At 42.8% G+C, this 27,771-nt stretch overlaps 2 protein-coding genes across 29 annotated transcripts in view; both read right to left on the bottom strand.

Moving 5' to 3' along the window:
• The window catches only part of adgrd1 (adhesion G protein-coupled receptor D1), a 47,393-nt gene extending 37,107 nt beyond the window's left edge, over positions 1-10,286 (bottom strand). Inside the window, exons 1-11 of one of the 5 annotated variants that reach the window (XM_028995397.1) lie at positions 10,064-10,286; positions 9,920-9,956; positions 8,226-8,342; positions 7,235-7,333; positions 5,605-5,727; positions 5,129-5,305; positions 3,894-4,148; positions 1,771-1,853; positions 827-940; positions 539-613; positions 286-406 (exon numbers count right to left, since the gene is read on the bottom strand). In XM_028995397.1, the coding sequence (XP_028851230.1) occupies positions 286-406; positions 539-613; positions 827-940; positions 1,771-1,853; positions 3,894-4,148; positions 5,129-5,305; positions 5,605-5,727; positions 7,235-7,333; positions 8,226-8,342; positions 9,920-9,956; positions 10,064-10,117 (1,255 nt within the window). In that variant the 5' untranslated portion in view covers positions 10,118-10,286. Of the gene's footprint in view, positions 1-285; positions 407-538; positions 614-826; positions 941-1,770; positions 1,854-3,893; positions 4,149-5,128; positions 5,306-5,604; positions 5,728-7,234; positions 7,334-8,225; positions 8,343-9,919; positions 9,957-10,063 lie in introns of those variants that run through there. The other 4 variants (XM_028995398.1, XM_028995399.1, XM_028995400.1 and 1 more) reach the window with 4 other exon arrangements.
• Positions 10,287-11,735: 1,449 nt separating this feature from the next.
• Positions 11,736-27,771, bottom strand: part of rimbp2b (RIMS binding protein 2b) — an 80,133-nt gene continuing 64,097 nt past the window's right edge. For 10 of the 24 annotated variants that reach the window (XM_028995460.1, XM_028995457.1, XM_028995459.1 and 7 more), the window contains 12 exons: positions 27,608-27,760; positions 24,385-25,143; positions 23,555-23,666; positions 22,961-23,086; positions 21,165-21,334; positions 20,291-20,459; positions 20,023-20,085; positions 18,177-18,280; positions 17,875-17,901; positions 16,999-17,070; positions 15,783-15,917; positions 11,736-14,881 (listed from right to left, as the gene is read on the bottom strand). In XM_028995460.1, coding sequence (XP_028851293.1) covers positions 14,855-14,881; positions 15,783-15,917; positions 16,999-17,070; positions 17,875-17,901; positions 18,177-18,280; positions 20,023-20,085; positions 20,291-20,459; positions 21,165-21,334; positions 22,961-23,086; positions 23,555-23,666; positions 24,385-25,143; positions 27,608-27,760 — 1,917 coding nt within the window. In that variant the 3' untranslated portion in view covers positions 11,736-14,854. Of the gene's footprint in view, positions 14,882-15,782; positions 15,918-16,998; positions 17,071-17,874; positions 17,902-18,176; positions 18,281-20,022; positions 20,086-20,290; positions 20,460-21,164; positions 21,335-22,960; positions 23,087-23,554; positions 23,667-24,384; positions 25,144-26,988; positions 27,761-27,771 lie in introns of those variants that run through there. The other 14 variants (XM_028995479.1, XM_028995481.1, XM_028995458.1 and 11 more) reach the window with 13 other exon arrangements.

Below are 27,771 nucleotides of genomic sequence, written 5' to 3'. Positions count from 1 at the left end.
GAACATCAGTTTTGATAAGCAGCTAAAATGAGTTTTATTGCCATAGAGATGGGGGAGCATGATAGGGAGTCAAGAGTCAACAGATTTAAGGGCTGAGTTAGGTTTGAGTTTGTAACAAATGTATAATACAGCTTTATAAAACAGACTTTTTATTACTATTAATTAATTGTATTATCACTGTCATTATCAGTCTTAGCAAAGATATAATCACAAGCGTTTGTGTACATGAGATGAGTTGTGTGTGATATGTTTGCAAGGCTTAAATATGTGTGTATGTGGGCTCACCAGCAACATGTGTCTTGCCACCAATAGTCACGGGAGAGTTTGTCTCTGCCTCCAGGTTGGATGCCATGTGACCCATGACCTTGTCGATTGTCTCTATGAGCCATCCAGCCATCACCACAGACTGTATAGGAGCACAACATTTCCCACAATGCTTTATGTCATACAGAACTTAGCTGAGCTATGACTCTGTTAGCTGCTAAGCTGAGATGGACTAACAGAATCCACAGATATGGACAGATAGGGTGGAACTCACCTCCTCCCCCTTCCCTTCTTCCTGCTGGGCTGTTCCAGCGGAAATCAGAACCTCCCCCATACTAAGGAGAAAGGTCTGGAATACAAACAACAACAGTGTGAGTGCGTGAATCTGTGTGTGATTTCCTATGATTTATATGGACCCCTAAATGCCCTCAGGATTACAGGAAATTTCACACAAAGACTGAAACATACGAACCGGGACACTATGTTAGTACCAGAATGAAAACAATATATTCTGCAAGATAAAGTGTAATGAAGAAATGTGTGCATTTGTGTGTGTGTCTACCTTGGTGAAATTATCAGCAGTGTGCGTAGGCAGGGTTCTGTTGGGAACCAGTGTCCCGATGAATCGCAGGCTATGCGCAGAGTGGTGTCCTTTTAATGTGGACACAGTTACACGCTGCAAAGACCATCACATATGAGCATAAACACACAAGCACCCATATAAATGCCCAATTTGTTGTAAAAAACACACACATGTTGGACACACACATGGCTAAGACTCTAGTTTGTGCAGCTGTTTCATAACTGCACACATATACACACTTTATAACATACTCAACCCTAACTGTGTACAGCAGTTACTCATGTCCAGCTCACATAAACACTGAGCAGTGAAGGAGTAAAACGTGAGTAAAGGTAGCACAAATATTGTACTTAATAACAATGATAAGTGTTCAGTTACATTTTATTACAGGCCTGGACCGAGGACAGCCTGATGATTTACACCACACGTCTGCCTCTCTCTTTCTCTCTGATCTCACAAGGGTGCACTATCTGTAGCTATAGATGGTAGAAAGCTTGAGTCTGTGTTTACTTTTCTGAACATTGTACTTTCTTCCTCTTAAGGTGTATTAAATCTATATATAGTTTTGCTGTGACATTCGGTAGAGTTTTCATAGGAAAGAAACAAAGGAAAATGTTTCTCTCTGTCTCATTCCCATATTTCACTTTTTTATTGTCTCATGTTGGAAGTCTACACAAGCTAGTTCTGAGTTTAATTTCCTGCCAAATGCACGTCACCCAGGCAGGAGACAGAGAGGAGAAAACACCTGTGTGTGTATGATAGAGAGAGAGAGAGAGAGAGAGACAACCTAGACGTCCCACCCCTTTTGGCCAAGAGCCAGATCCTGCAGAATGGTTTCTACTGCAGTGATGAGCTCTAATGAAGCACCTCAGATGTTTTCTGTAAGGTTAAAGGAGATTTGGTCTGCTGAGATAAAGAGTGACCTGTGCAGCAGTTGGGGTCGGGGCGGCGTTGGCAGACGGGTAGAAGAGTGCAGGCGGGGTGATGGAGGAGAAAGCACTGGAACCTGATCATGAACAAACACAACAACAACATCAATGACAAAAAACACATAAATCACACTGTAACCATGACTGATCAAATTCCCCCTCCAGTTCATTGATTGCCTGCATCATTCATCTTCCCTCATTTTCTCTACCACATCCCCTCATCCGTCCTTCATTATTACCCACCACAGATAATGGGATGTTTTTGTAAATTAGTTTAGTTCAGCTTGTTATAAAGTCCCTCAGCCTCTGAAGGGCAAGATGTCAACACGGCGCTTCAGGCCACATCCTTGTTGAAAATCTGTGTCATTACAGAATAAACATCTGATGGGAGGACTCATTACAGTGTGGCTGGACCGACATCTTCTAGAGGTGTTTTGTATTTTCATTGTGCTTCTGATATGGGTTTTAAATAAGTCAATAAGTCACACCATTTGGGAAATGAATCAGAGTCAGAAGAGGCATTGGGATGATCCTTCAGAGAAAAACTGACGTGGGACATGCAACATTTGCAACATGTGTGGACCACAAACGCCTGTTACTCTCACAGTCGACTGCTGTTTTGTGACTATGAGTGAAGCGGTTCTTCTGAGTCATAAACACCAGCCGATCCAGGCGGAACGGAAAGTCTTTATTCCCAGTTTTCTCAATGGGTTAAACATGGGGTTTCACCTGGACACTTGCCACTGGTTACAATACTATGTTACTGTGAAAGTAAACTTTTTGGAAACTTCGGAAATGAACACTATTGGATTTATTTGTTACAGTATGAGGAACAAGTTTCATGTACCGCAGGCAAATGGTGGAGATGAACGCTCTGCTTCACTTGGGCGTGTGAGGGTAATGTTGGGAGGGGAGGGGAATTAAATAATCCAGAATGAAGGAATGATGTCAATTTTTCTTTTATCAATGGAAACCAGACTGAGATAAATGAAATAACTTCAGGACACAAGGAACTTATCACAGGCTGTCGCTGCTGAACATCATTATTAGTAAGATTAGAACAAAAGATGTATTGCATTTTAGCCAAGCACAGCATGTTCACATTAACGCGACTCAAGCACAGTAAGATAAGCACAGCTTTTGATGGAATCCTGGAAGCAAAAAAAAAAACATTTTTAAATAAACTAAATTGCCAAAAAAAAAGAAGTCTGGTCTATTTTAGTTTTCCTCTTAGCATTCCTGGTATTTTCACACTTGGTCAGGTCCCTCTGAAGAACCCATCTCACCAGGTCCTAAAGGAACCACTCGTGAAAGTACAAATACAAGCCGTCATGTTCAACACTGCTCGCCTGGCAGTAAAAAGTAACCCCAAGAGCCACCAGCAGGCATTACTCCTCATGAGTAAAGAAACATGTCTTTACTTCTGATTTATGAAAAAAAAAAAAAAAACAGGTCAAGGCCTTGAATACACGATGTTAGAAGTGGCCAAACACAACTCTATAAGGGAATGATATGCAGCAGCAAGCACCAAGGGAGAACAGGGAGAACGTTACAGAGGAGAACTGGCCAGACAGGAGACAGGACAGATGGATAAAGAATGGGAAACAGGAAGACAGAGGAGAGATCATTAGAAGTTATTGAAGAGGAGGGAGAGGAAAGAGCGCGGTAATTAAATTTCAGGTTATGAAGAAGCAGAGGTCCTGGGAGACACAGACACAGGAAACGCTTGGGACCAGAGCACCTGCAGGCTCTTTATAGTCTGCTTGAAGGAACAGTCTGTAACTGAGTGAATGCTGTCTGGTCCCATTCCAAAGAAGGGCTACATCAGCACAGTTCAAAGAGTTAAAACATTCTCCAGATATTAGTCCAATCCAGCATCTGTGGGATGTGCTGGAAAACGTTCAATCCACGGTGACACCACCTCACAATTTACAGGACTTAAAAAGGTCTGCTACTGATGACTTGCTCTCAGATGCCATAGCATACTTTGAGACAACCTTCAGACCTCCAGGCCTTGACTGGTTAGAAGTGGGAAGAAGGTGGACCTACACAATATTAGGCAGGCAATGTTTTGGCTTTCTGGTTTAAGTTACAGATACTCAAAGATCACACCTTACCTACAACAGCCAGATAGTACATCTTGACCTCCTCTGGAGAAAGTGCCCTTTCCCAGATCACAAACTCATCAAACGCGCCGGTGGCATAGTATTTGCTCGGGCCATTTGACATTCCAATGACCAAATCGTTGTGTGGGTCACCATAGTTCTGGGAGAAGTTGCCACTGGGGTCGCTGACGTTGAATGTCCCATTGATGTAGACGTTCAATCCGTGCTCCTGAGTCCAGGTGAAGAGAATGTGTGTCCAGTATGGACCTGGAGTAAATGAAGAAATGTAATTACGGTCTGTTTAACACACACACACAAAAGTCTAGCCCAAAACATATTCTCTTGCTCCTCATTAGCATTGGATTAGCAATGTAGAAGAGAACTGAGCAGTAACAGTGAAACACTCTACGGATGTCTTCAAGAACCTAATGATGTTGAAGAACCTGATTAGCTGAAGAAGTCACACTTAATAACAACGCTGGACAGTAATTCCTGTAAAAGCAGGTACCTCTAATGTCAGCTGGACTCAATAATAAGTATGTTTTATGTTGTTGTAACTAAAAAAAAAATACTGACTTAAAACTGCCCAGATTACATAATTACACTAAATGATCGGGATGACAGGAATGCACTACCACTTGAGGAAAGTTGTCTGTGGCAATGAAATTCATACCTGTAAGTCAGACTGCAAAGTAAGCGGATGTAAAAGTGAAACACACACTATAAACTGATGGCTGATGACCCTAGGGAGCACGTGAAGCATGAATTGTTTTTTAATTGGATTTTAATTGCATTCTGTGATCATATTTTGAATGTTTAAAAGCAATGATGCCGCAGAATATATTTAAAATCAAACCATGGGGATGAAAATGAATGGGAAACAGATTTAGAAAAGCAACAAATACCCACAGACACTCTCGCACACACACAGGCCCTAACCTCAAGACCAATGCATACACCCTAACGTACAAGCACAGGCCATCAGTGAACTGTACAACCTTAACACTTACATGAACTTTACCAACTCACCACACACAAACACACACACACACACACACACACACACACACACACACACACACACACACACACAATATATTACTTTGGATCTTGGGTATGCAACATTGTTAGCTATTTATATTTAACAAGGCATTGTGAGAAGGAACATTTTCTGGGTTTTTGGTAAATACATGAATACATGTGGTGCAGCATGTGGCGAAATGTCCACAACTGGACTGTCTCCATACCTGGGAGCTGAATGTTGGCCTTCCACCTCTTGGAGTTGGCTCTTGTGTAAAATTCTACGTAGCCGCCGTGGGGGTTGGTGAAAACCGAGAAGCCGTTGGAGATCACCTTCCCCCCGGAGGCCATGCTGAAACGAGAATGGGCCTCGTGGTTCTTCCAGAAGAAGGAGAACGTAACGCCTGAAAGGGGAGCGTGTTATTTTTTCCAGCAATGTGGCAGCGTTTAACTTCTGGTACCACTCCCCAAAAACAGCTCAACATGTGCACACGATTACACACATCACACAGCATTATCATCACGTACGGAAACATCTCGAACGGTAAAATCAGAGCCACATTTACAGACAACACAGACTTGCACAGTCTGTTGTCCAGGGCGTGGGGTGTGTGCTGATCGGACATAAAAATAAACAGATGAAGTTTCAGTGCGAGCAGCATGAGGCGCATAGAGACAGACAGGTGGACAGGCGGCGTCTGACCTGCACTCTCACATAACGTGGGGTCACTGATGCAGGAGTTCCTGTAGTTCCCAAAGTGCAGGAACGTCCCGCCCTGATCTCCGTTCAGGTAGATGCCTTTATTCACCATCCCCTCCACAATGTCTGCAGGGGAGAGTGGGACACACACTCTATTATTAACAGAATGGGTGGTCTCACAAACAGCCTAATCCAAGTCAACGGGCGTTTGAAATGAAGTCAGAGAAGAAACATGGTATCTGTTTTCAGATAATGGCTTATGACGGATGTAACTGAACACACGTCACTGCCACACACACACACACACACACACAAACGCTCACATCTGCTCAGCACAGCAACCACTGGCAGGCAGGTATCTGTGGCACAATCCATAATTACAGAACACACACAGGGAGGGGTGAAGAGATTTGGGGTGACGCTGTGGAGGGGTTGAGAGTTGCGTTGGCGTGCCTGTGTGAGGTATGGCGCAGGGTGGAGGAGGCTGTGCTCATGGTGGCGTGGAATTTGTGTCTTCTGTGACACCCTGGAGACTCTGTTACTTAACACACTTCAGTCCACAACAGCTCCTTTTTTTGGGGGAAAATCCCACTTTTGAACTGAATATACAGCGAGTGCCTTAATTGTCGTGTTGCTTTGTCTTGTCTGGCTGTACAGCATGAATGAGTCACATATAAAGTAAAGTGATTGTCACTGTAAAACAGCACAGCACACGGTGACACAACAAACTGTGTCCTCTGCTTTTAACCCATCACCCTTGGTGAGCAGTGGGCAGCCATGACAGGCACCCGGGGAGCAGTGTGTGGGGATGGCGCTTTGCTCAGTGGCACCTCAGTGGCACCTTGGCGGTTCGGGATTCGAACCCACAACCTTCTCATTACGGGGCCGCTTCCTTAACTGCTAGGCCACCACAGCCCCAAGACACATATAAGACAGCAACCAAACTTCAGGTCACATCACTGTACTAAACTAATTCCTCTTCCTCACTTTTCCAGTCATATTCAACCTGGTGTACGTTATATACCATTTCATTTAAATTTTGACCTGGCGCTATGCGCAGTGCTATGTAGCTTGTTTGCTAGTGTAAGGTCAAAAGCATCCTCGGTAATTACAAGTGGATAAAACTAGAATCCTTAATGTTATTTGGAAGCAGTGGGTACTTTGCGGGAAGTAGACTCGTAGCCAAAAGGAACTGCCGAAGCTCTGAGGTCCCCTTAAGCAAGGTAACACACAAAATTCCCCCCCGGGCGCCTTTCATAACCGTTTACTGCTCACCAAAAATGATGGGTTAAATGCAGAGGACACATTTCGGTGTGTGTACCGTGTGTGTTGCTATGCTGTGCATCACAATGACAAAAAAAAACACTTTTACTTTTTGCACTTGTAAGTGGATTGAAGGGGGTGGGTTTAAATCAATCTGAATGAGGCTCCTCCTATTTTTAACTATTTATAAATGCATCATTAAAGAACCGTTTAGAAAATCCCAAGTCAAGCTCATTTTAAAGCCAAATGTATACATAGAGGAGGAAAAGCAGGTGAGCCCACCTACAACCCATCTAGAATGCCCAAAATCAGACTTAGGCCAATCTCAGATGCACACCTTACAGCAGGAATTCAGTCTATGGGTTCTCACCTACTGTCGCCGAAATGTTAGTGTAGGCAGAGTCATTGGCATACACAGAGGAAGAGTTATGTGTGGTGGACAGCACAGTGTGGTTGTGGACTCTGAGGGCTGTGATGAAGACACAAGACGTACAACACAAGAGGAGAGGAGAGAACAACATGTGATTCACGCACAGCACTGGACAGTGACACAAACAGGAACCGCGAAAGGACAGCAGACGTGCAGACTGTGGAGCAGGGCTGTGCAATATCATCACTGTATGGACCAAACCAAATGGTAGATCATCATAAAAAAACTATATATCACATTTCTTGCACCATGAACAGTTATTAGCAATACTGTACCCCTCTTCTGCGAAATGGAAATGGTACAATTCCCAATTTTACCTGTTAATTATCCCAGAAAGCCTCTATTTTGCTGATTTGCACAGCCCTACAGTAAGATGTGACATGAACTGGAGTGAAGACTGTGACTGAGAGAGCTTTCCGGAAACCTACCGCAAACACACAATGGGTTACAAGAAAATATGAATATAATAATTCATTTGGCCCAATGTGTGTTTTTTAAAGAAATTTAACTGGAAACATCAATTACATGCATTTCACTTTACAGTATAACATTAATTAAAAATTTATTTTAGGGCCATGTATTAATTCTAGTTGTGCTGTTTGCCAAGTCACAGGCGATTAATCACTGCCAATTACTGGCCAAAAGCGGAGAAAAAGAGCAAAGGTGGAGTGTTTAACGCCAAACAGACAAAGAAGTCATCGGGCCACCGGCCCAGGGCACAATGCGCTCTCAAGTCAAACATTCCAGGGCCAGGAATGTTTGACATTCACAGACTTTCTATCCCGCAAAAAAACAAAGATGACAATAAAACACCTGGCGGAGGAAGGGGTGGCCAGATAATGAGAAAGTGAGCGTGGCGAGCAAGACACACGAGGGGCAGGGTGAGAGGAAGCCGAACCATGGTCCCGCCTGCTGCAGCCAGAGCACATACTTATATTAGTCCCATTTATATGACCTGTTCTGTTCCCCAACCGGTCCCACAGCTCCGCTATCCCGTCCACCGCATCCAGGGGCCAGTAGTGTGAGGCGGTGGCCAGCACCTCGAGGCCTGCGGACAGGGAGTGCAAAATCGATGCAGATATCACCAAGAGCAATACAAATGCATACATATTACAAACGTACAAAAAAAATGTATGTTATTATCATTATGATGTTCACCTTGGGCCAAGGAGTGAATTTTTCTTCCACTTGTGTGCAAGATTGCACAAGGACTACTATTCTGATTTGTCCCCCTCTGATTTGTCCCCCTACTATTCTGATTGTCCCCCTCTGATGTGTAAAAAGCCCTGACCTGGCCAGGCATGAACTCCACTAGACCTCCGAACGCGTCCGTATATGGCACTAAGACATTAGCAGCAGATCATGTAAAGTCCTGCAAGTTCAGAGAGGGTGCCTCCACGGATCGGACTCGCATTTCCAGCACATCCCACAGATTGGACTGGAGGCCAAGTCAACACCTCAAACTCCATGTTGTGTTCCTCAAACAGGGTGACAGGGCAGATTATTGTTTAGGTATGTGGTATGTGTAAAAGTAACATCACACCAGAGCAGCAAACTGCTCCTACCAGCTTGCCTAATGCATCCTGGTGTCATTTCTTTCCCAACTTCCACTGTTGGTACCCCGTGGTCCAGTTCTGTTGCTTACATGCCCATTCTAGGCAACACGGGTCATCCTGCACTCCCAACATGACTTGTTAAACAGTTTCCTTCCTTGGACCACGCTTTATTGGTCCTGTCCACCGCAGACAGAGACCATCTCACGAGAGCTGCAGTTTTAGAGACGCTATGACCCAGCTGTCCAGGCATCACCATCTGGTCCTCATCAACGTTGCTCGGATCTTAACACTTACCTACACATCACATCACACATCAACTTTGAGGGCAAAATGTTGAATTGCTGAATGGTACATGCAGTAAATGTCCCAGGATGCACCTGCACGATTATAGGCGATTTAGTACTGCAAACAGCTTAAAATAACCAAACGCAAAATTTCAATATGAAACAACTGTTCACAACTCCATAAAGTGATTGAGCCGTGCCAGGAAGGAACCGAGAAAAATGTACATGGTCAGATTTTTTTGGGCTGGAACAGCATGAGACAAAGTCTAAAATTGTTGGGCCTTCATTCTTCCTAAAAAAAAAACCTACAAAAACAACAAAAGGGCTAAATTTACAGTTAATCTCTAAAACAGATGTTGGGATGTTCAGATTACAATTTACAGTTCTCCGTATCCAGGTCCACGGTGAATATAGTTTCCCACTCGGTAGCAGTGAATTCATGCTGCGGTAGCGAGGGCATCAATAAAAGAGTTTTAATAGAGAAGCGAGGGGCCAGAGACAGGCCGCACCGGGACAGAACCCATTCTTGACCATAATAAGAAGCAGTGAGCAGCCAAGCCGGGACCTGGAGCCGGAACGGGGAACTGGGGAGATGCAGGGAGATCCAGATCACTCCTGATAACTGACCTGCAGCCAGCTCCTGATGACCCTTTAGTCCACATGTCACTAAAACCCTCACATTTATTACATTTGCCAACGAAGGTTTTATTTACATTTATCAACACAGTTCTGCGTAAATATGAAACTTTTTACAACTTATTTTTTTACTACATTACGTGTTTTACCTGGATGTTTGGACGGAGTCACGCTGTCACAGAGGACCTGAAAAAGGACAAATGTCATTTTAAAAGTGTAAGTGTTCAATTTAAGACGTAACACGATGCCGCATATGCATCATAATATTCGTTGTGTGTAATATAATGTTTTACCTCTATGAAGCTCAGTATTGCGCTCAGATGAAACGCGGCGCGCAGCGGCTCCATGACAGGAAAATAACAGCAGCGAAATCACTCACTACGCATTTCACTTCGAATTCTGAATTATTAATTTTGTTGTTGTTGTTGTTTCTTTAAAAATAAAGAAAGGAGTCGCGAACGGAGTTACGGTTCCAGACACGTGAAGAGGACTGAACACATCACACCGCGCGCCGTGGGAACCCACGCATGACGTCATCGCCTTGGAAGCGAGGGGGCGTGGCCACCGGAGCTCCGTTTCGCTCTAACTAGATTAAGGATGTAAAGTGTTACTCACTTAATGCAGATTTAGATTTGAAGCTGATCTTACTGGCTGCTTTTCAGCGTCATTCCGTCGGAAATAGGCGACAGCGTGGCACCTTGCTGGGGATGGCACGATGGCACTCAGAGCCTCAGACTATTCATTTTGAACAAGACATTATGGGTAGTAGCCTATGAACCAGAAGATCACAAAATCATAGGTTCATACCCCACTTAGTGGCATTGTGTCTCTGAGCAGGGGGACTGTCCCTGTCACTTCTGATTATAAGTCGCTCTGGATGAGGGGGTGTCTGAATAATGCAGTAAATGTAAACAGTTCAGGTGTGTGTTTAATACTTTGACACCCAATTTACATGCTTGAAGAACTGATGGGAGCCATTGGACACAGGTTGCTTCCAAACATTAATCTGAATGTGATTTGTATGTTACATTGCACTTCAAAAACACTTAAATTTCTTTATAGTGATTCTAATCTTTTCTTGTAATAAATTAGTGAATTGATTTCATAATTGAATTAGAAGCATTGGTCCCAATCTGTATTGTATGTGTGTATTATTGTCCTATGTTTACTTGTCTCTTTTCTTGTTATGTGCACTTTGGTGCTGTGTGTGTTGTGCTATTATATGTTTAATTTTACAGAAACCAACCTCTCCCCTAGAATTTCAACGTACAACAGTGTACGGTTTCATATGACACTTGATCTATCAAACAGCAGCATGTGTCATTTTTAACATATTGTCATGATTTCATTAAAAAATGTAATGATAATTTGACTGAGAGTTGTATATTTATAAATGTGTCGACCTATTGGTATCTTATATGGAAACCCCCCCAATTTCATGCACTACCACACATGGCTACTGTTAATTTTGTTTGTATAAATTGTGAGGTGACATCATTTGGATGTCACTGAAATATGATTTGATGATAACTGTAATATTATTTTTAGTCCAGTATAATATTATTAGTCCAGCATCGAAATAAAACCGCTTTTAATTCCATCCCAGTCCTTAAAATCAGATGCTAAATTATGTGCAGCATCCGGTGAATCTGAGACTCCAGTGAAAGCTGATTTCAGTATGCCACCTAGTGGCAAGAGAGCAAAACCGGGTGAAATCAGCTGGGGGGTTTTCATTAATGTATTGAAAATATCAGATGTCTGCCCCCTGTCAAAAGCCCAGCCAATAATCAGGGCACAATCTAATCATTCCAATTTTCATATTGATTCATTCAGAAATTCTCATTCTCAGTAGCATAAACAGTTTTAAACAGGTTTAAATTAAGATATGTGAGCATCAATAAATTACAACACAGGCTTTTACAAAATATTTGATTTATTTCCATAGAAAATTGCTCATGCACACCCTCACAATATTAGATATCCATCAATATAGGCTGATATTTTTTGTTTTCATAGAGCACACAACAGCAGACTTTTAAAATGCTATGGACAACATGAGGGGAAGAGGAAGCTTGCACATGTTGATTATAAAGTTTGAATGTACAAAAAAGGCAGTTTGAAAATCAAGTATAAACATTTAAAAAGAATTTTACAAATGGACAAAAGTACAAAAAGAGTCAGCAGTCACTCAAACAATATGTAGAAGTGGTGCTCAGTAACTGAACGGTGTCATAAGCGAGCAGTACTGTAAGTCTGCAAGATGAATCAGGATTTGGCTGTTGGACAGAATGTGCTTGGTACATTCCTGTTTGGCAGTCTTGGTTCGGAACATTACAGCAGAAGCTTTGTTCACATAAAAAAAGAAGAAAAAAAAGAACGGCTCTCTGCAAATGGATGAGGTCATGGCAGAACAGAAAAGTAAAAGGAGGGAGGATGAAACAGTGGAATGTCAAATGGCACATATGCTTCCAGAAAAAAAGACAAACACACACACATAAAGACTCATACTCACACACACATCCAGATTCTCAGGTGACATAGCAAAACTTTAAGTGACTGGATTTTGCTCAGATGCATAGCTAATCTACACTTTCTATGGAGGGTGCTTATTGGCTAAAATACACTAAGAGGGACATACTGGGCTCGTGTCCAATTGACTGAAAGGTAAAGAGACAGAATAAGGCCCATGGAACTGTAGGGGGGTGGGTGGGGTCTGTTTGAATCTTAATCCCCCTAATGTTGATTTTTTAATCATTAAATTTAATTTAAAAGCAGCACGTCACTCTATCTTAAAAAAATATTTTAATGGTTTTTTTTTGTTCCCATAATTGAGAATGCTATGACACAAATGCACAGTATACATACAAACAAACAAACAGACGCACCTCGTACCACGGACAATACAAACGGTTGTGCAGTTATAAGGCATATAGACGGAGGTGGCGCCACCTTGGCCTTTTTGCGGGACTCTAGTGGACTAGTGACCTGCAGACCCTGTTCAGTTCTGTGCTGGGCTGCAGTTGTGCTCTAAGTCTAACTTCTGACTTTCAGGTGTGGGCGGGGCTGGAGGCGGTCTGTAAACATTTGCATGCGTACTGCTGTTACTATATGGCCACGTGACAACCTCAAAAAGGGGCGGGGTGTATAATGCTGTTCTCTGAGTTATCCCATAATACTCAGCCTCCTGTTTATCACCTGTACATTCATGACCGGCAGTAGTGGTCTGGTCGCTATTGTGGGGCATTTCTGTGCTTACAATGGTCGTACAGTACAGGGGGCGTGGCTTTCTGATCACATGGTTAGCAGGCGCTCTGTGTAAATTTGCTCACGTTCCTGAATCTCGTGAAATTCCCTAAAAAAAACCCCAACCAAAGATACAAACATGCATCACGCCACTGATTACTATGGCCGTGAGCCATAAGGCGGAGACGGACCCCTCAGCCTCAGTACTACGTGTTTTGTGTGTTTAACAGCAGTGTCACACACAGGAGTGACTGTATCGCGGTGCAAGGGGTTATTTTACTGCTCCAAGGCGCCTCAGCAGTTCCTTCCCTTTGGAGAGCAGTCCCTTTGTCTTTGAGTAGGAGCGGGGGCCCCTCACGGGGCTGCCGGACCCCGGGGGGTGTGGGCGCACTGTGGGTGTCGCTGCTCTTCTGGGTGGGCCCGATTTTTCCAGCGGGACCTAATGAAAGACCCGTAATGGGACAGTTCAGGGGAGGGGTTAGAAAATGTCCCCCAAAAAAGTCCTTAAAATCCCACCATGATGTCTTTTTATGTCACAGAGGGGCCACTGTACAGTACAGTTATGCATTAATCATACTTATGGGGTCTTGCTCAGAGTGGCAGCAACCCCCTCCCCCCTCCCTCCCCATTGACAGTGTAGGGTCTGCTCCATGAACCTAATTAAGGGAAGACAGGAACCATAGGGGGAGGCCGATAGGCATCAGTCATTAAACAAAATTAAAACACAAACTCGGGTACAGAATGTGACTTCTGCATTAAGAGACACGACAGAAATCGTTTCCCTCAAGGAGGAATCCAGACACAGGTGGGTTACAGAGGAAAAGTCGCTTGTTTCTGTGTTGGTTGCACTCATGAGCTAGAAGGCTGGGCTCTATTGCACTTTCCTTCAACAGCATTAACACGAGAGTGTGTCAGCATGGCCCACGTGCCGAGTGTGAGCCTCACAGGAGAGCTAATGTGTAAGATAAACATAATTTACCAGCTTTTGGTGCAATTAATCATCACGGCACCTTCGTCAGTGCCCTGTGGACAGGACAATTTGACCTGCTTTACATTAAATGTTCTTTATAATACTGGTAGTGACACAAACAGGAAAATGACTACTCTCCATCTCCACTTATCATGTGAATTGAAGTTGCTGGTGGAAACCAGTACTGCTCTGTGACCAGTGTGATCATTCCACTAATGGCTGAGAAGCAGTGCCCCCCACCACAAGCCCGATCGTGGTCTGGACACATCATTTTGGCTGCATTTTTGTTAAGGCGGGGAGGGCATTGCTTCCTAAGTCTGGTAAGGGAATGAGGGGAGGTGTTTCGGTCTGAGTGATAACAGCTACTCTCACACTGCGCACACTGGTGCGGGCCAACCTTGACCTTTGACCTGGCGTGCAACAGTGGCCTTTGGCTGCTCATGAGTTGCAGCAGTTACTTTTGCTGGTTATGAGGGACGGACATTGTAATGTACAAACACCCAGAGAAACAACTGAAGATACCATGTTTTCTGTCTAATGCATCAGCCAGGGCTTTCAGACTTTCAAACCGCGTGGTGAAGTGTGGTGATTTGAAGGTCTCGTTAAGAAGGTGCAAAACTGGAACTTTTATGAAAACACACAGTTGTAGTTTAATAATTCTATAAGTAAAATAATACATAAGAAAAATCTTTAATTGGGTTGCACTTTATTGAGTAGTAGCATCTCTGTATATGCTATTGTGTTTGTGTGAGTGAGAATATGCATGTTTGCTGCATACCAGGAGCTAAGCGGACCCTTGTGTTCTGCATTAGACGAGGCAGCGTAACCCTGGTATCCTCAGTTGTTCACTTACTTGACGGGCACTGAGCCGTTAGGGTGTGAAATGAACACTCTTCTTCTGCTTTGCCAAGCGGGTGAGGAAAGAAAGTAAAAAACAAAAAATATATAGATATATATATATATATGCAATGGTGACATTTCATTAGTCAGCACAATGAATATGAGAAATTAAAACAAAAACAAAAGTACAACATCTTGTACTTTTTCCTGTCCATCCTGTCAACTCAGCAAACTGTTCAGTGTTTTCTCTTCACACACAGTTAGTCACATTGACTAGTACAACTCATATCTTCTTACTAACGGTTCAATTTTCAACGTAAGCAGTGTACACAAAAACAAACACTCTCAGAAACATACAAAAAAAGTCATATTTACTTGACTCAGTGAGTAGCATTTTATAAAAAAAAAAAGTTTTATGTAGAGGTTCAAGCATTTCTTCTGAAATGATGGACATGCAGTGCTACAGTCTACATGATGTTTAACTCCCATTACATCAAAACTATGTTGCTAGTTTAGACTGCTGTAGGCCAAACAAGGTTATATTCATAAAGCATTTAATACAACATGTGCTAGAGGTACAAAAAAAATCCAAAATAAAAAACAGTGGAGGCCTAAGTGCTTTAACAAACGATCACAAAATCCTTCCATGTCCTCGCTGCTCCTGGACGAATGATGCTTTATGAATATGATCATAAATATAGGAGTTCACATGGTCACCCTGCACAACATGTAACATGGATATAGAACCATCTGGTGCTCAACTGTATGGTCAGCTATGCACCCCCTAACCTCTTTTCTTTTTATTAAAAAAATGTTTTAATTTTTAAAAAACACATGGCTGTCACACAACACAAACACTGACGGGAAACAAAACGAGGAGGAGGAGGAGCTAAAGGAACTTAAAATAGACAAAGAGAGTAAATGGATGGAGAGGGCTAGCACGGCTTAACAGGATGTACCCTTTTGGTCTTTGTCCGAGCTGGGTGGTCCTGGGCATAGCGAGATGGAGTGTCTGTCAGATAGACCTCCACATCCTCAGGCACTTCTTCAAGAAAGTTGGAGGGAACGAGGCCTCTGTGCCCATTCAGCTCCCCCTGTAGAGCATGGTGGGGGTGCAGAGAGATCGTAAACATGCATTTCTCCTAGTGGGCCTTTATCCCCACTTCAGCAAAGGGCCCACTGATATACAAACCATACAAATATACATACTCAACTTGAATATGTATTTGACATATTCCCATATAACATATTTATCTATGTTTGTTTACTTCAATCATTCTGTTCCTATATGTCTTTATTGTGTAACATTTTCCCTTGGGCATTCTCATCATGCTATATCTACATAATAAACATTCCACCTACACAAAGGACAAAGTTACTCTTGAAGCTTTATTGAGTTGTCAAGCTTTCTCACAAGTGAAAGGTCCATGGAGTCATTGAAACTTAATAAATAACAAAAATGTGAAAAACAACTGGATTTTGATTGATGTCTGTGCGTATGACAAACATGTGAGCGAGCTGTTAATCATTGGACTACTCCAATTTTAAAATCTCTTCATGAAAACTTCAATAAAGATCGTGTTCTGGGTGACAGAAATAAGAGCTTGGAAAAAAAAGAGCTTGGATTTTCTTCTTCAAAACACAGGTTCTTTCTTGATTTGTCTATTTGTTTGCTAGTGACCTTACACTGCCAAACAAGCCCCAGGTTTAGTGCGTAGCACCAGTTTGAAAATAGTTCATACCTGAATATATGTAAGGAATAAAAACAAATTAAGAATAAAGTTCTACTAGAATCAAGTAAGATTATCAGGTAGTTTTCAATTGTCCTTAAAACCAATTTATTTGACTTACAAATACAAATCTAGTGAAGTCAAAAATGATTGACTGGATATTAATGCACTCAACTTTAATTATAAACCTAATAAAAGCAATTTTCACACACACAACACTTTTTTGTTATTTAAATAATATGACTTATCTCATGGATTATTGATTAATAATAAAGTGGACCAGCACTTCCCCAGAATGACACCTAATCCTTTTTTCTTGTTCAAAGGTACCTGTTTTTCCTCATGAGAGACTTTAATGTTTTAATGACTAAATACAACGCTACAGTATTTATTATGCACAATAATGCACTCCAGCCTCTCGGATACATCGCTGCCTTGTACTTACATAGTAAAAGCCGTCCTCATCGATCTCCCCAAACACAGTGATGACATCGCCAGCGCAGAACGTCAGCTCGGCCTTAGGCAGAAAACACGCTCTGGTTTTGAACTGCATTATTCAGGTTTCATACTGCTCATGGCCGCTAAATGCTGATACCAGGTCCGGCTCAATATCTACAGTTTATGTAAATTCTGTTTTCTGTGTTTGATCTAATGCAAGAAACAAGTTGAAAGGTTTGTGAACTGTGCTAAGTGTTAAACAACAAGCAGGTCTCATTGTTATAGAACATCATATGTAACAATTTGTCGAGCTGGACCATCTGGCATCATCACAGTCATGAGGCCTGTCCAAATACACAACAGTCAAACTCACATTCATTTCTAAACAGTCAGAGCTCACTCTAACCATCAGACAAGGTCTGTTAGTTCACAAGCAGACTCGCTATCTAACCACTACCTTCACTGAGCTCCTCAACAATGGAAAAAAACAAAACAGAGAACGTGTCTCAAAAGTTCAGTTCCACCATTCCCTAACGGGACATTCAGACACTGCTTCCCTCACAGCCTGGAATAAGACTACATAACACCTTGTGCCTTGTTTCATTAGCATGCACAGGCACCAGAAAACAGTGACATAAAAGTGGAGATGAGCAAGGGCACCCTCTTATGCTTACACACATATTTATGGAATTCATATGCCATGTAATTTAGTGGTGGAAACAGGAGGTGGCAACTAGGCACAGTGTTACTGAATTCCTTATACTTCAGTTTGGGGCATGTTGTGTCCAAACTCGTGAACAGGGTGCAGTAGTGCATTGTGCAGGGAATAGGGTGTGCTTTGGGACACGTCCCTCACAGGTCAGAGCCACTCTTTCCCACTCACCTCCTCACTCAGTCTCGTGCCCTCACACTGGGACCATGGCAGCGCCAATGCAAAGGTGAAAGTCAGTGAAAATGGGGTGCAATGGGCAGGACATTTAAACACAACTTCCTGTATGGCATTTACACATTTCTTGCATGTATAAACTTGACATGAAATTGAAAAACTTGACATGGGCAAGTTGCATATTGATTTTCCATTTGAAATGGATGTCAGGTTGGATAGCGTGACTGATGCAGCAAGAAGCTGATGGATGCTAAAGAGAACGTGTGGAGATTTGGGTGAAAGTTGGGTGCGGTCAGTACCTCTACATCCACATTAGGAGAGCTCTCCCTCGGGTCGTAGTCATAAAGTGCCACCATCCGGCACGTGGACACCGGGTGTTGCCTTCCACTCCGCCTGTTCCTCTCTAACATTGGTGGGCAGGGAAGAAGGGGGAAATAAAGGAATGATATAACATGTAAATGTGCTGGGTTTTGAAATGAATGGCCACATATCACACCATCACATCACCACCAATGAAGATGTATGTCATCTATATGAGAATTATGATAATGCGTTATTAAAATGATTGGCATGAATGGAGATCCCCAAAAACAGTAGCTTTTAATGTGCCTTGGATGAAAAAGAGATTTTCTCTCACCATTCTAATGTCAAGGCTAAAAGCACATCTATTCAATAAACAGTGTTGGGGAGTAACAGAATACATGTAACGGTGTTACGTATTTAGAACACAAAATATGAGTAACTGTATTTCGTTACAGTTACCGTTTAAATGACTGATAATCAGAATACAGTTACTTTGTTGAAATAAATGGACTACACGGCGGGTTTTCCTGTTTAATATGTTAGGCTATCCCCTCTCTATCTCCTCTCTAGTTTTGGTAATTCCACGCTTAACAGAGGTGTTCTGTCGAAAATGCTGCCTATCGAGTTGTGCTACCTAGCGGATCTGCGCATGCGCAGTCCCTCAAGTTTGCGCTCTGTTTCAGCGCCCAGAAATCCATGCTACCCCTGAATTTGTAAATAAATATGATTTAATCCACTATTACACCATGATCTTTATACTCTTACAGTGCACATGGACTGAGTATTGGTGCCATTTAAAGTGATTTGTACCGTTATCGGATATACACAAATGTTAACGGAACCCTATACGGTAGCACCGACAAAGCAGCATAAATCGTCAGAACACCGGAAAACCAAACGCAATAAGCGGCTCTAATGTAAGCGTCCCTTTGACGTTGGTAGACCCGGAGCCAGCACAACAGAGCCAGCAGTGGCCGGGCAGGAATGCATTTCTTACTTAGAAGTTCCAACACCACTTCACATTTAAAGAAGAAAGGGATGGACGAATCTGATCATGCAATGCAAACTCTGTTTGCCAGCAACCAAGCTGCTCTCAGCATCAAAAGACTCCACATCCAACCTAAAGAAACATCTGGAAGTAAGTTATTTAAAAAAAAAAATTTGTTTTACCTTTTTTGTCCTAATCTGGATGAGGGTAATTGAAAATGCTGTTTTTTTCCTTGTGCAAGGCTACTTTTTATTTTAACTAAGTGATAGAATATGTTGGTGACCATAACAGTAAATACTTTTTAATGGCATATTTTATGTTTGTCTAATACTCTTCCACTTTTCAGCTTTATAAATAAAGAAATGGTTAAGGAAAAACAGGGCTTTTTTATTATCTGTGATTGCTACATTCATGTAGTTGTAAAAAGCATGACAATATATTAAGGAATCCAAAGTATTCAGAATATGTTACTCACATTGAGTAACTTAACGGAATACGTTACAAACTACATTTTGGGTCATGTATTCTGTAATCAGTAACGGAATACATATTAAAGTAACGGAATACATATTAAGTAACCTTCCCAAAACTGTCAATAAAGCATTCTGCTAAAGTTCCTTCCCCACAAAGCCTAGACTTGACTGTTCAAATAATGATCAACTCAACAGGGGGACAAAACCGGTCTACTGAGAAGAAGCTTTCTAACAAAATGTAGAGGAGGGCAGAAGAGCGGTGAATAGCAAAATAATACTCAAATAACTGTTCATTAAATGAGGACAAGTAACACAAAGAAGCCAAAGGGTGAGATGTGGACAAGGGTGAGGATAAGGGTGCCAACAGGAGGAAGAACAGACCTCGTTTGGATTTTCGGGACCTGCGGTTTACAGAGCGGCCATCTTTGAAGCGCTCGCAGTTCACTTCATCAGCAGAGAGAAACGGACAAGAATAGGTAGTACAGTAGAAAAGGGAGGTATTGCAAGAAGGGGAAGAAAGGAGTGGAGCAGGTCAGCGGTAGAGATAAAAGGAGGGTTTGGATCATAACCTTACATGCCTCTCTGAACAAGCTTAAGGTTTTCGAGTGAGAAGTGAAAAGACAAACTAAAAGAAGAGAAACCCTGATACCGATTTTCTCCACTGGCGTGTTCAGAGGAAGGAAGCCCTGTTTTAGCAACTGGTCAATCATGTCGTCATCCTCTGTCTGGATCTCAGACACCATGTTACAGGGGATCAGGCCTGGCCGGCCACCAATATCAGCACGGTAGAACCCATCCGTGTCCTTATCACCATACACCTGCAGGGCACAAGGGTATAGTTCAGTTTTGTTCAGTTCCAGCAGTGATCACACGATCCAATGTTGACGTGATGCAGGCGGTCTGAACAAGCAACAACACAGAGAACAGTCTTCACACCTTACATTAAAATGCAATTTGTAAAAGCGCATGTTGCAAAGTGTACCTGCTCACTGCAAACACTGAATGTGACAGAATCAGCACATTCAGTGTCTGGTGGTAATCATAATCAGGGCATATACTTGATTAAACAGGGCCAGGCTCTATTTGTATGTTATTGTGGATACAGTATTACAGTATATATACAGAAATGGTGAGTAGGGGTGTATTATTGGACTGTGGATGACAATCAATAATACATATTCACATTAAATTATACTACTGATTACACTGTAGTATACTGATCACTTATACTACTTATTTTAATGCTGGTCATAATGCCAGTACTTTTACAAAAGTACTGGAGTGAGAACGACTGGACTACATGATCAAATTAGAATTTGATTTTAACGTAACTGGTTTTATCCACTGTGGGGCTGCTGCCAACTCATCCCAACACTGGTTGAATGATCTAGAACCACCTCATTATGTAAACTCATACGCAGTTCTCATTTGGACTTCATTTGTACTTGTAAGAATTGTACAATCAATGTTTGTGTCTTGGTATCTGTAATTTGGTGCATTAGTCATTGTAAATAGACTCCCACCTTTATAATCTGACCCTCTTTAAAAGGCAGCTCCTCAACGGCAGCATCAGGGTTGGGAGACATGGAAAGGGGGTCGTAGTCAAAAAGGGCCACAAAAACTCGTACAAGGTCCTCCAGCTCTGACTCGTCATAGTAGTCTGGGGATCGGCGATTTCGCCCACCATACCCATCTGAAACACAGGACAGGGGAGACTGCTGCTACTGTCAGGTCAAAAAGGCCACCAGGATCTAATATGGAGGCAGGTGTGATATGTTTAACACTACAGTACAACAATTAACCAAGGTTAATGTTGAAACTACTGAAACTACAGCTCTGCTACCTCTGCACAGTATACATATGGTAACACAACCACTAGCACTTTTCACTTTTTTTTTTTATCATAAAACACTCTACACGCACACACCTTTTGAAAAGTCACAGATCAGATTCACCACCAGAGGGACACAGAGCAGTTGCACACAGAAGGAGGTAAAGGTCCATGCAGATTTCAGGAAGGACAAAAAGACACATTGCTGTTTTACCGAACCCCAACCAGATCATTGTAGTGCACACATGCATGCCATGGTAACTCTACAAAGACTGTTCACATGCCTCTGTCTCAGAAGCTGATATAGTATAATACTGTACCACTGGGGTAAACAGTCTTAAATTACAGTGATGGTAACTGTTCAACTTTTTGTTGCATGTCAATAATGATATGAATGCAATTTGTATTCTTTAGTCTTCTTTCTCATTAACAATCATTAACTTCACAACAATGAAGTTATAATTGGGTGCAAGTGGCTAAACAGACAAGCCACCCTTATTAGACCCTTATTGGACCCTTAGCAGTAACAACTGTATTGTTACTCAGCTCCATCACTTATCAGCCAGCATGCTGCTCATGCATGACGATCCACACGCTGCTGGGCAGCACATTCACATGCAGTTTTCAGAATGAAATGTTTGTGCTTTTCCAGATCGGACATTGGCGTAATGCAAAAATGTAAACATATTCCAGCTCACACACCTCATCACACATCAGCTATAGGCAAGGGGATATAGGGAGGAGTCATGGCCAGTAACACTCGATTCCATGTATTTATTCCATGTATCTACTGCATTAATAATGTTATAATGTAATTATTGACAACTAAAGACAAAAACTGCCTGTGCTGCTGATTTCTGCAGTGTTAGAGGAGCAGTTAGAGCCACAAGGGCTACGATATAGAAAACTGTAGTTAGACTGATACTAGATTGTGCGTCATTTAGGATTGTATGGTGTTCTTTTGCAGACACTGAGAACTTCAATTGAGCAAGAAGTGAAAGTTGGAGTGGAGAGGGTCAGTCACTCTTTTCATGCAGACAAAAAAGGGAAAAGAGCAGGAGCAAGAGCATCTGTGCACATTTTAGGTGGGGGGTGCTGTTCCCAGGATGGGACAGGACGAAGAGCACACAAAGGAGGAGGAAGACTTCAAGAGAGAGACGGAAGCACTCTTTCTTGATCTTCAGAGCTAAGGTCAGGGCATCTTCTCTGCCAGCATTGCTACAATCTGAACTGAGTTCAGAGTGTTTTACTGTGCACCACCAAGTTAATCACAGCCTATAAAATCTCCAGGCATGTAATGAGCCGTTTTATTAATTATTTAACCTACAAAGAAGATGTACTTTTGAAAATGTAAATATTCAGTGAACTGCAATCCTCCAGCCAGATGTGGTGCAGCTGCAGAGTGACCACAGGACACATTTTTCTCTAACTGAATCCTTGCTATCTACTGGCCTCATGTGTTTGTTGTTGCAGAGTTGCGCCACGTACCATATCGCTGGTCTGCTCGGTGCGGCGAGCGTTTCCTGTGCCCCGCTACACTGCCATAGTAAACATCCTCCTTCCCAGGTGAGAGGTTTCCCTCACTCCCCTCACTGTTATTCTCCATGGTGATCTCTACGGAAACACCAATGACAGCATCACTGCTACGCCCAAAAATATCTCCGTCCACTTGATCTGGACTTCTCTGGGTGAAGGATCATGAGATGGGATGGGCAGAAGGACAAGGAGAAGCCGCTGTTATTCAGATGCTCTTAGTCTAGGATGAGTCTTCTGCTTAAAGTAATGGGGACAGCAGGACTGATCCAAGATTCAGGAGCAACTTCCAACAATTGGAATTTTACAACGTAAAACAGCAATGATTCTGTCTGATGGACCAATGGTGACGCACCTTTCTGTTAAAAATGGTTAGAAAACACATTTTCTGTAACATTACAAAATCTAATCTAATAAGACACATTATTGTCATACAAGCTCTAAGAAACATCTGTAAGGATGCTTCATGTAGGAGGTTGTGTGACTACGGTGGAAATGCGAGGCTACACAGAGTAACACAAGGGAAAACAGAGTGGTTGTCCAACTGACCAATCGAAGGAACCATCATGGGCCGTCGCTGTGGGGGGGCACAGCCATGGCCCCGCCTTCGCGAATGGTCCATTCGATCTGAGCGCCCCAAAGCAGAAGAATTACCTAAAATCTTTAAAAAGGAGAAAGGTGGCATGTTAAAATCAGGTCTGAGCGCAAGAAACACAATAACCTAGCAGCAGGTATACAGAGGCAGGCAGTAATGATGTCATTTCGTTATGGTCATTTAAACAAAGCAAAAACATTCAAACCCTCAGTAAAGGATCAAAAATGAAAAACAGTAAAGGACCAAATGACCCTGACAACAACATGGAAAGGGGTTTTTCAGCACAACTCAAACATTTAGCTAAAGACCATTTAGTTTTTTGTTCTGTTTTGCTTTTGCAGAGAGTTAAAAGAAGGGAAGGAGCGTGTCAAGGACAGAGCGAAAGAAAAGTGGACGTTAGGCAGGCCAACCAAGTTCCCTTACTCTCACAGAAACAAGAAACGCAGAGCAATGGCCTTTAGGTAAAAATCTATCAATAATAAATAAATCAAAGTAAATAAGAAACATTTCTACAAAAAATAAAAATTCAATCCACATTCTAGGAAAGATAAACAAAATGGAAATAAAAATCTACAAATCAAAACCAAAAGGAAGAACAATGACCATGTAAAATGGTTCAACACCAATCCCAAAGAAAAGTAAAGACAGAAGAACGAAAAAGCAGAAACACAAAGTAAATGTACAGGAAGGGGGCGGGGTTAGAAGGTAAGAAGAGGAATGGGTTTATTGCTGGAGGATGTGAATGATGAGGTCAGGGAGGGGAGACTTTGCCGGTCTCACACACCAGAGGCTCGTCCACTGCCCTGCTGAGTCTGACCACTGACTGGGCCCTACTGTCCCTGTGCCAGGGCCTGCCGATGTCCAGCAGTCGGCCCTCACTCAGGAAGCGCCGGTGCAGAGGTGGCCTGTGGTAGTGGTGGTGGTGCTGGTAGTAGCCCCCCATATCCCGTGCACTCCGCATCTCCATGCCAAGGTCCAGGAAGTCCTCCTCGATGCTGCACTGTCGCGTCAGAGTCCTCTTCCTGCCAGCAGCCAGGGCGCGCCGCTCCACAGGGCCCTCGCAGTGGATCAGCCGCATGTTAGGCCCCACCCCCACGCGCATGGGGCTGCCGGCTCTGTACGAGTGCCCGCCCCGGTAGCTGAGGGACCCCTCTTCCTCACTGCCGCAGTCCAGCCCGCTGTCTGGGCTCTTAGTGGTCTGTCGCCCGCTGACCCATCCTCCCAGACCGCCGCTGTCGTCCATGGCGTAGCGAGGAGAAGACCTTTGCCTGTGCAGCCGGCGGACGCACTTGCTTGGGGAGAAGGGGTTGATGTGTCGGGAGTCCTGCTGGTAGAGCCTGGCACCATGGAGCGGCGTGCCCGGCCGGGTCTCCTCGAAGCGCAGCCTCTGGTTCACGCCCTCCACGCCGGCCTCAGGCTCCTCCTCGGCCACCTCCGGAATGCTGTGCAGACGCTTGGTCCGGAGGGAACGCTGGCGCACCACCTCCCTCTGCAGGTCCCAGCTGTCCCGCTCCTCCGCCAGGTCCTGCCGGCGGTAGTAGGCCTGAGGGCAGGCAGGTTGGTGGGGCGGACGCGGTGCGAGACAAGTCAATGTGTTTCATTTTGTTGTTTTTGCGTTGACACATTTTAAAAAGATTGCAGAAATTTTGATTCATTTGATTTGATTTTGAAGATGTTAGAACAGGCAAAGTGAATTTAAAAAATAAAACAAAACCAAACAAAACGGGAGAAGACAAAAATATAAAGACATAATTAGTTATCTGAGTCAATGGCCTGGTGTCCACTGCATGCATTCTCATTCCGTGTCAGATATTACATGCTGTGATCGGGAATCTGTGGAGGGAACTGATGGGAATGGCAGCTGGAAACATGATGGGTTAGAGCAGGATCGAAGAGATGGGACTGGCTTAACAAAAGAAAATTAAATTAAATAAATCTTGCCAAACATGAAGAGATGCAGAGGAGCAAAGACATGTGAATGATGAAACAGAAAAATAATAATAATAAATAATCAGGAGAAAAATAATTATTTTAGTGCCAAGCAGGGACAGAGGATTCAGCATTAACTAAGACTAAAAGGCGCAAAGCTTTCAAATTGAGGGAAATAAAAGGCCACACACCTCAGTTCTGTTCTAACAGTTTCAAGCTGAGGGCCCGGGCCGCTCTCAGGACACCAGTTCCCTAAATCCCCTGACAGCTGAAGGCCAAAAGTGCTTTCCTCAGCGAGAGGCACTGAATGCAACCGCGGAGCCTTCGGTAAATAAATCTAATAAACTGCTCTCTCCAGTCAAACATCATACATTTGCACACGATTTGGTTTCCCGCTATCCCCTCAGGACATCACACTTCAAGACTTTGGCCAATGAAGCGTCGCAGTAATTCCATAGTAATCACTGGGAGCAGAGAATTGATCGCATCCTGAAAAATGTCTATTTTTTTATCGATTGTGACATGCATTTCTCATCTTTAATAAGATTTTATTTTTTTGGTCAAAAACACAACAAATGATTACACATTAAACTGTTATCAATGGGATACATGACAGAATGGGCTTTTGGTTTTTGACATGATGACAATGGAAACAGAAGACCAGTTTGTGTCAAATAAAAGACCAAAATTAAAACTAATAAAATCCTATTTGTTCTATTTTCATGCTTTTCAAGATGTTCTATGTAATTTCTGCACACAAAGGCTAATGTAGAAGATACACCTTTTAGAAGATATAAACATCACAACAGTGTACAACACACACACAAATATAGATAGATATATAAATATATATACACACACAGACATGACTTTATCATATACTACAGAGCAGCAACTGTTTATACACACTACAGCATAGACCTGAGAGTCCAAGATAATTAATCTCATTTTCATCATTATCTTCATTACAATAACAGTAATTACTATCTTACGTACATCAAGGCTTTATTTTAAAAAAAGAAAAACTTGAACACAACCAAAGTGTAAACATGAGACAAACAAAACCAAAGGTGAGTAACTGGTTCATTTAAGCAGGCCCACTTAAATGAGATTCCCAACTTCACTTCCCATGACAATGATTCACCTTCATCCAAATCGGATCTCACACAGGTTCAGCTCTTATTGGCAACAGGATTTAAGTAGAGACACAGTCACTAATGTTCATGCTGAAAATGCGTTACAGGAGCAACACCGGCACACATTTTAATTACAAGTGAGTTACTGCACTTATACTGCAACATATAAGCGTCTGTAGAGACGTGAAGCATCTCTGAGGATAATCACACACATGCAGAGCATAGCTGGCTCCTAGTGCCTGACATGAGCGCGTTAGTCTCACAAGGGCATACAAGACAAGAGTTCGGCAAACCTTCGGGAGGAGGCTATTTACAATACTTACACTAAGTTCTGGACCAACGGTTGCCTAGCCAGTCCTCAGGGGTCAGAGGCCAGTGCACAAGTTTCTGTAGCACCAGTTATCTTGGTGACGTCCTTCACTGGTCACCCAAGAGCTTCATCCACATGAAGCTCAGAAACCTCTCCCATTATTGCAGTATTAACAAACATTTATCACCTGATAAAATATTGCTTTGAGGTGATCAAGCACTGACAGCTGCAGTTGCACTGACAGACATTTTTTATATTAACTTGGTCCTCCTCACAGCTACAAAACATTTAATAAAAAAAAAAAATTCTATGGAGGAGCAAATAAGGATGCAAACTTTTAAAGCTGTGATATCGCAAACAAACAAAAAAAGAATGTAATAATTTTAAGCAATTAATTATCCAAAGGTGCATGTTTTTATTCTTCATCTTCATTTGAGTTTGCATCAGGCTAATGTCCTTCACAGTGATTAAAACCCAGCTGACCTTCTGCTAAATATTCCCACATTTTTTCTGTACCCCTGCCTCTACGCCCAGATGAAGCCCACACCCCTGTACCTGTCGTAACCCCAGAGTGGGATGGACCTGGAGCGAGGGCGTGCGTGTGTTTGTGTATGTGCGTGTCTGCGCTGTACCTTGAGTGTGTTGTGTGAGTTGATGCTGCGCCGGCGGCCCTCCTCCAGCTGCATTTCTGAGTACAGTTCTTCCTCGTCCTCCTCCAGGATGTCAGACAGGTCGGACCCGCGACTGCTCTCTGTATAGTACTCTTCACTGTGGCTGTAGTGGTGCTGCAGAAAAA

Source organism: Denticeps clupeoides, chromosome 11 (genome assembly GCF_900700375.1).
Source record: "Denticeps clupeoides chromosome 11, fDenClu1.1, whole genome shotgun sequence".
Lineage (NCBI taxonomy): Eukaryota > Metazoa > Chordata > Actinopteri > Clupeiformes > Denticipitidae > Denticeps > Denticeps clupeoides.
This window is presented reverse-complemented; position numbering and strand designations above follow the sequence as displayed.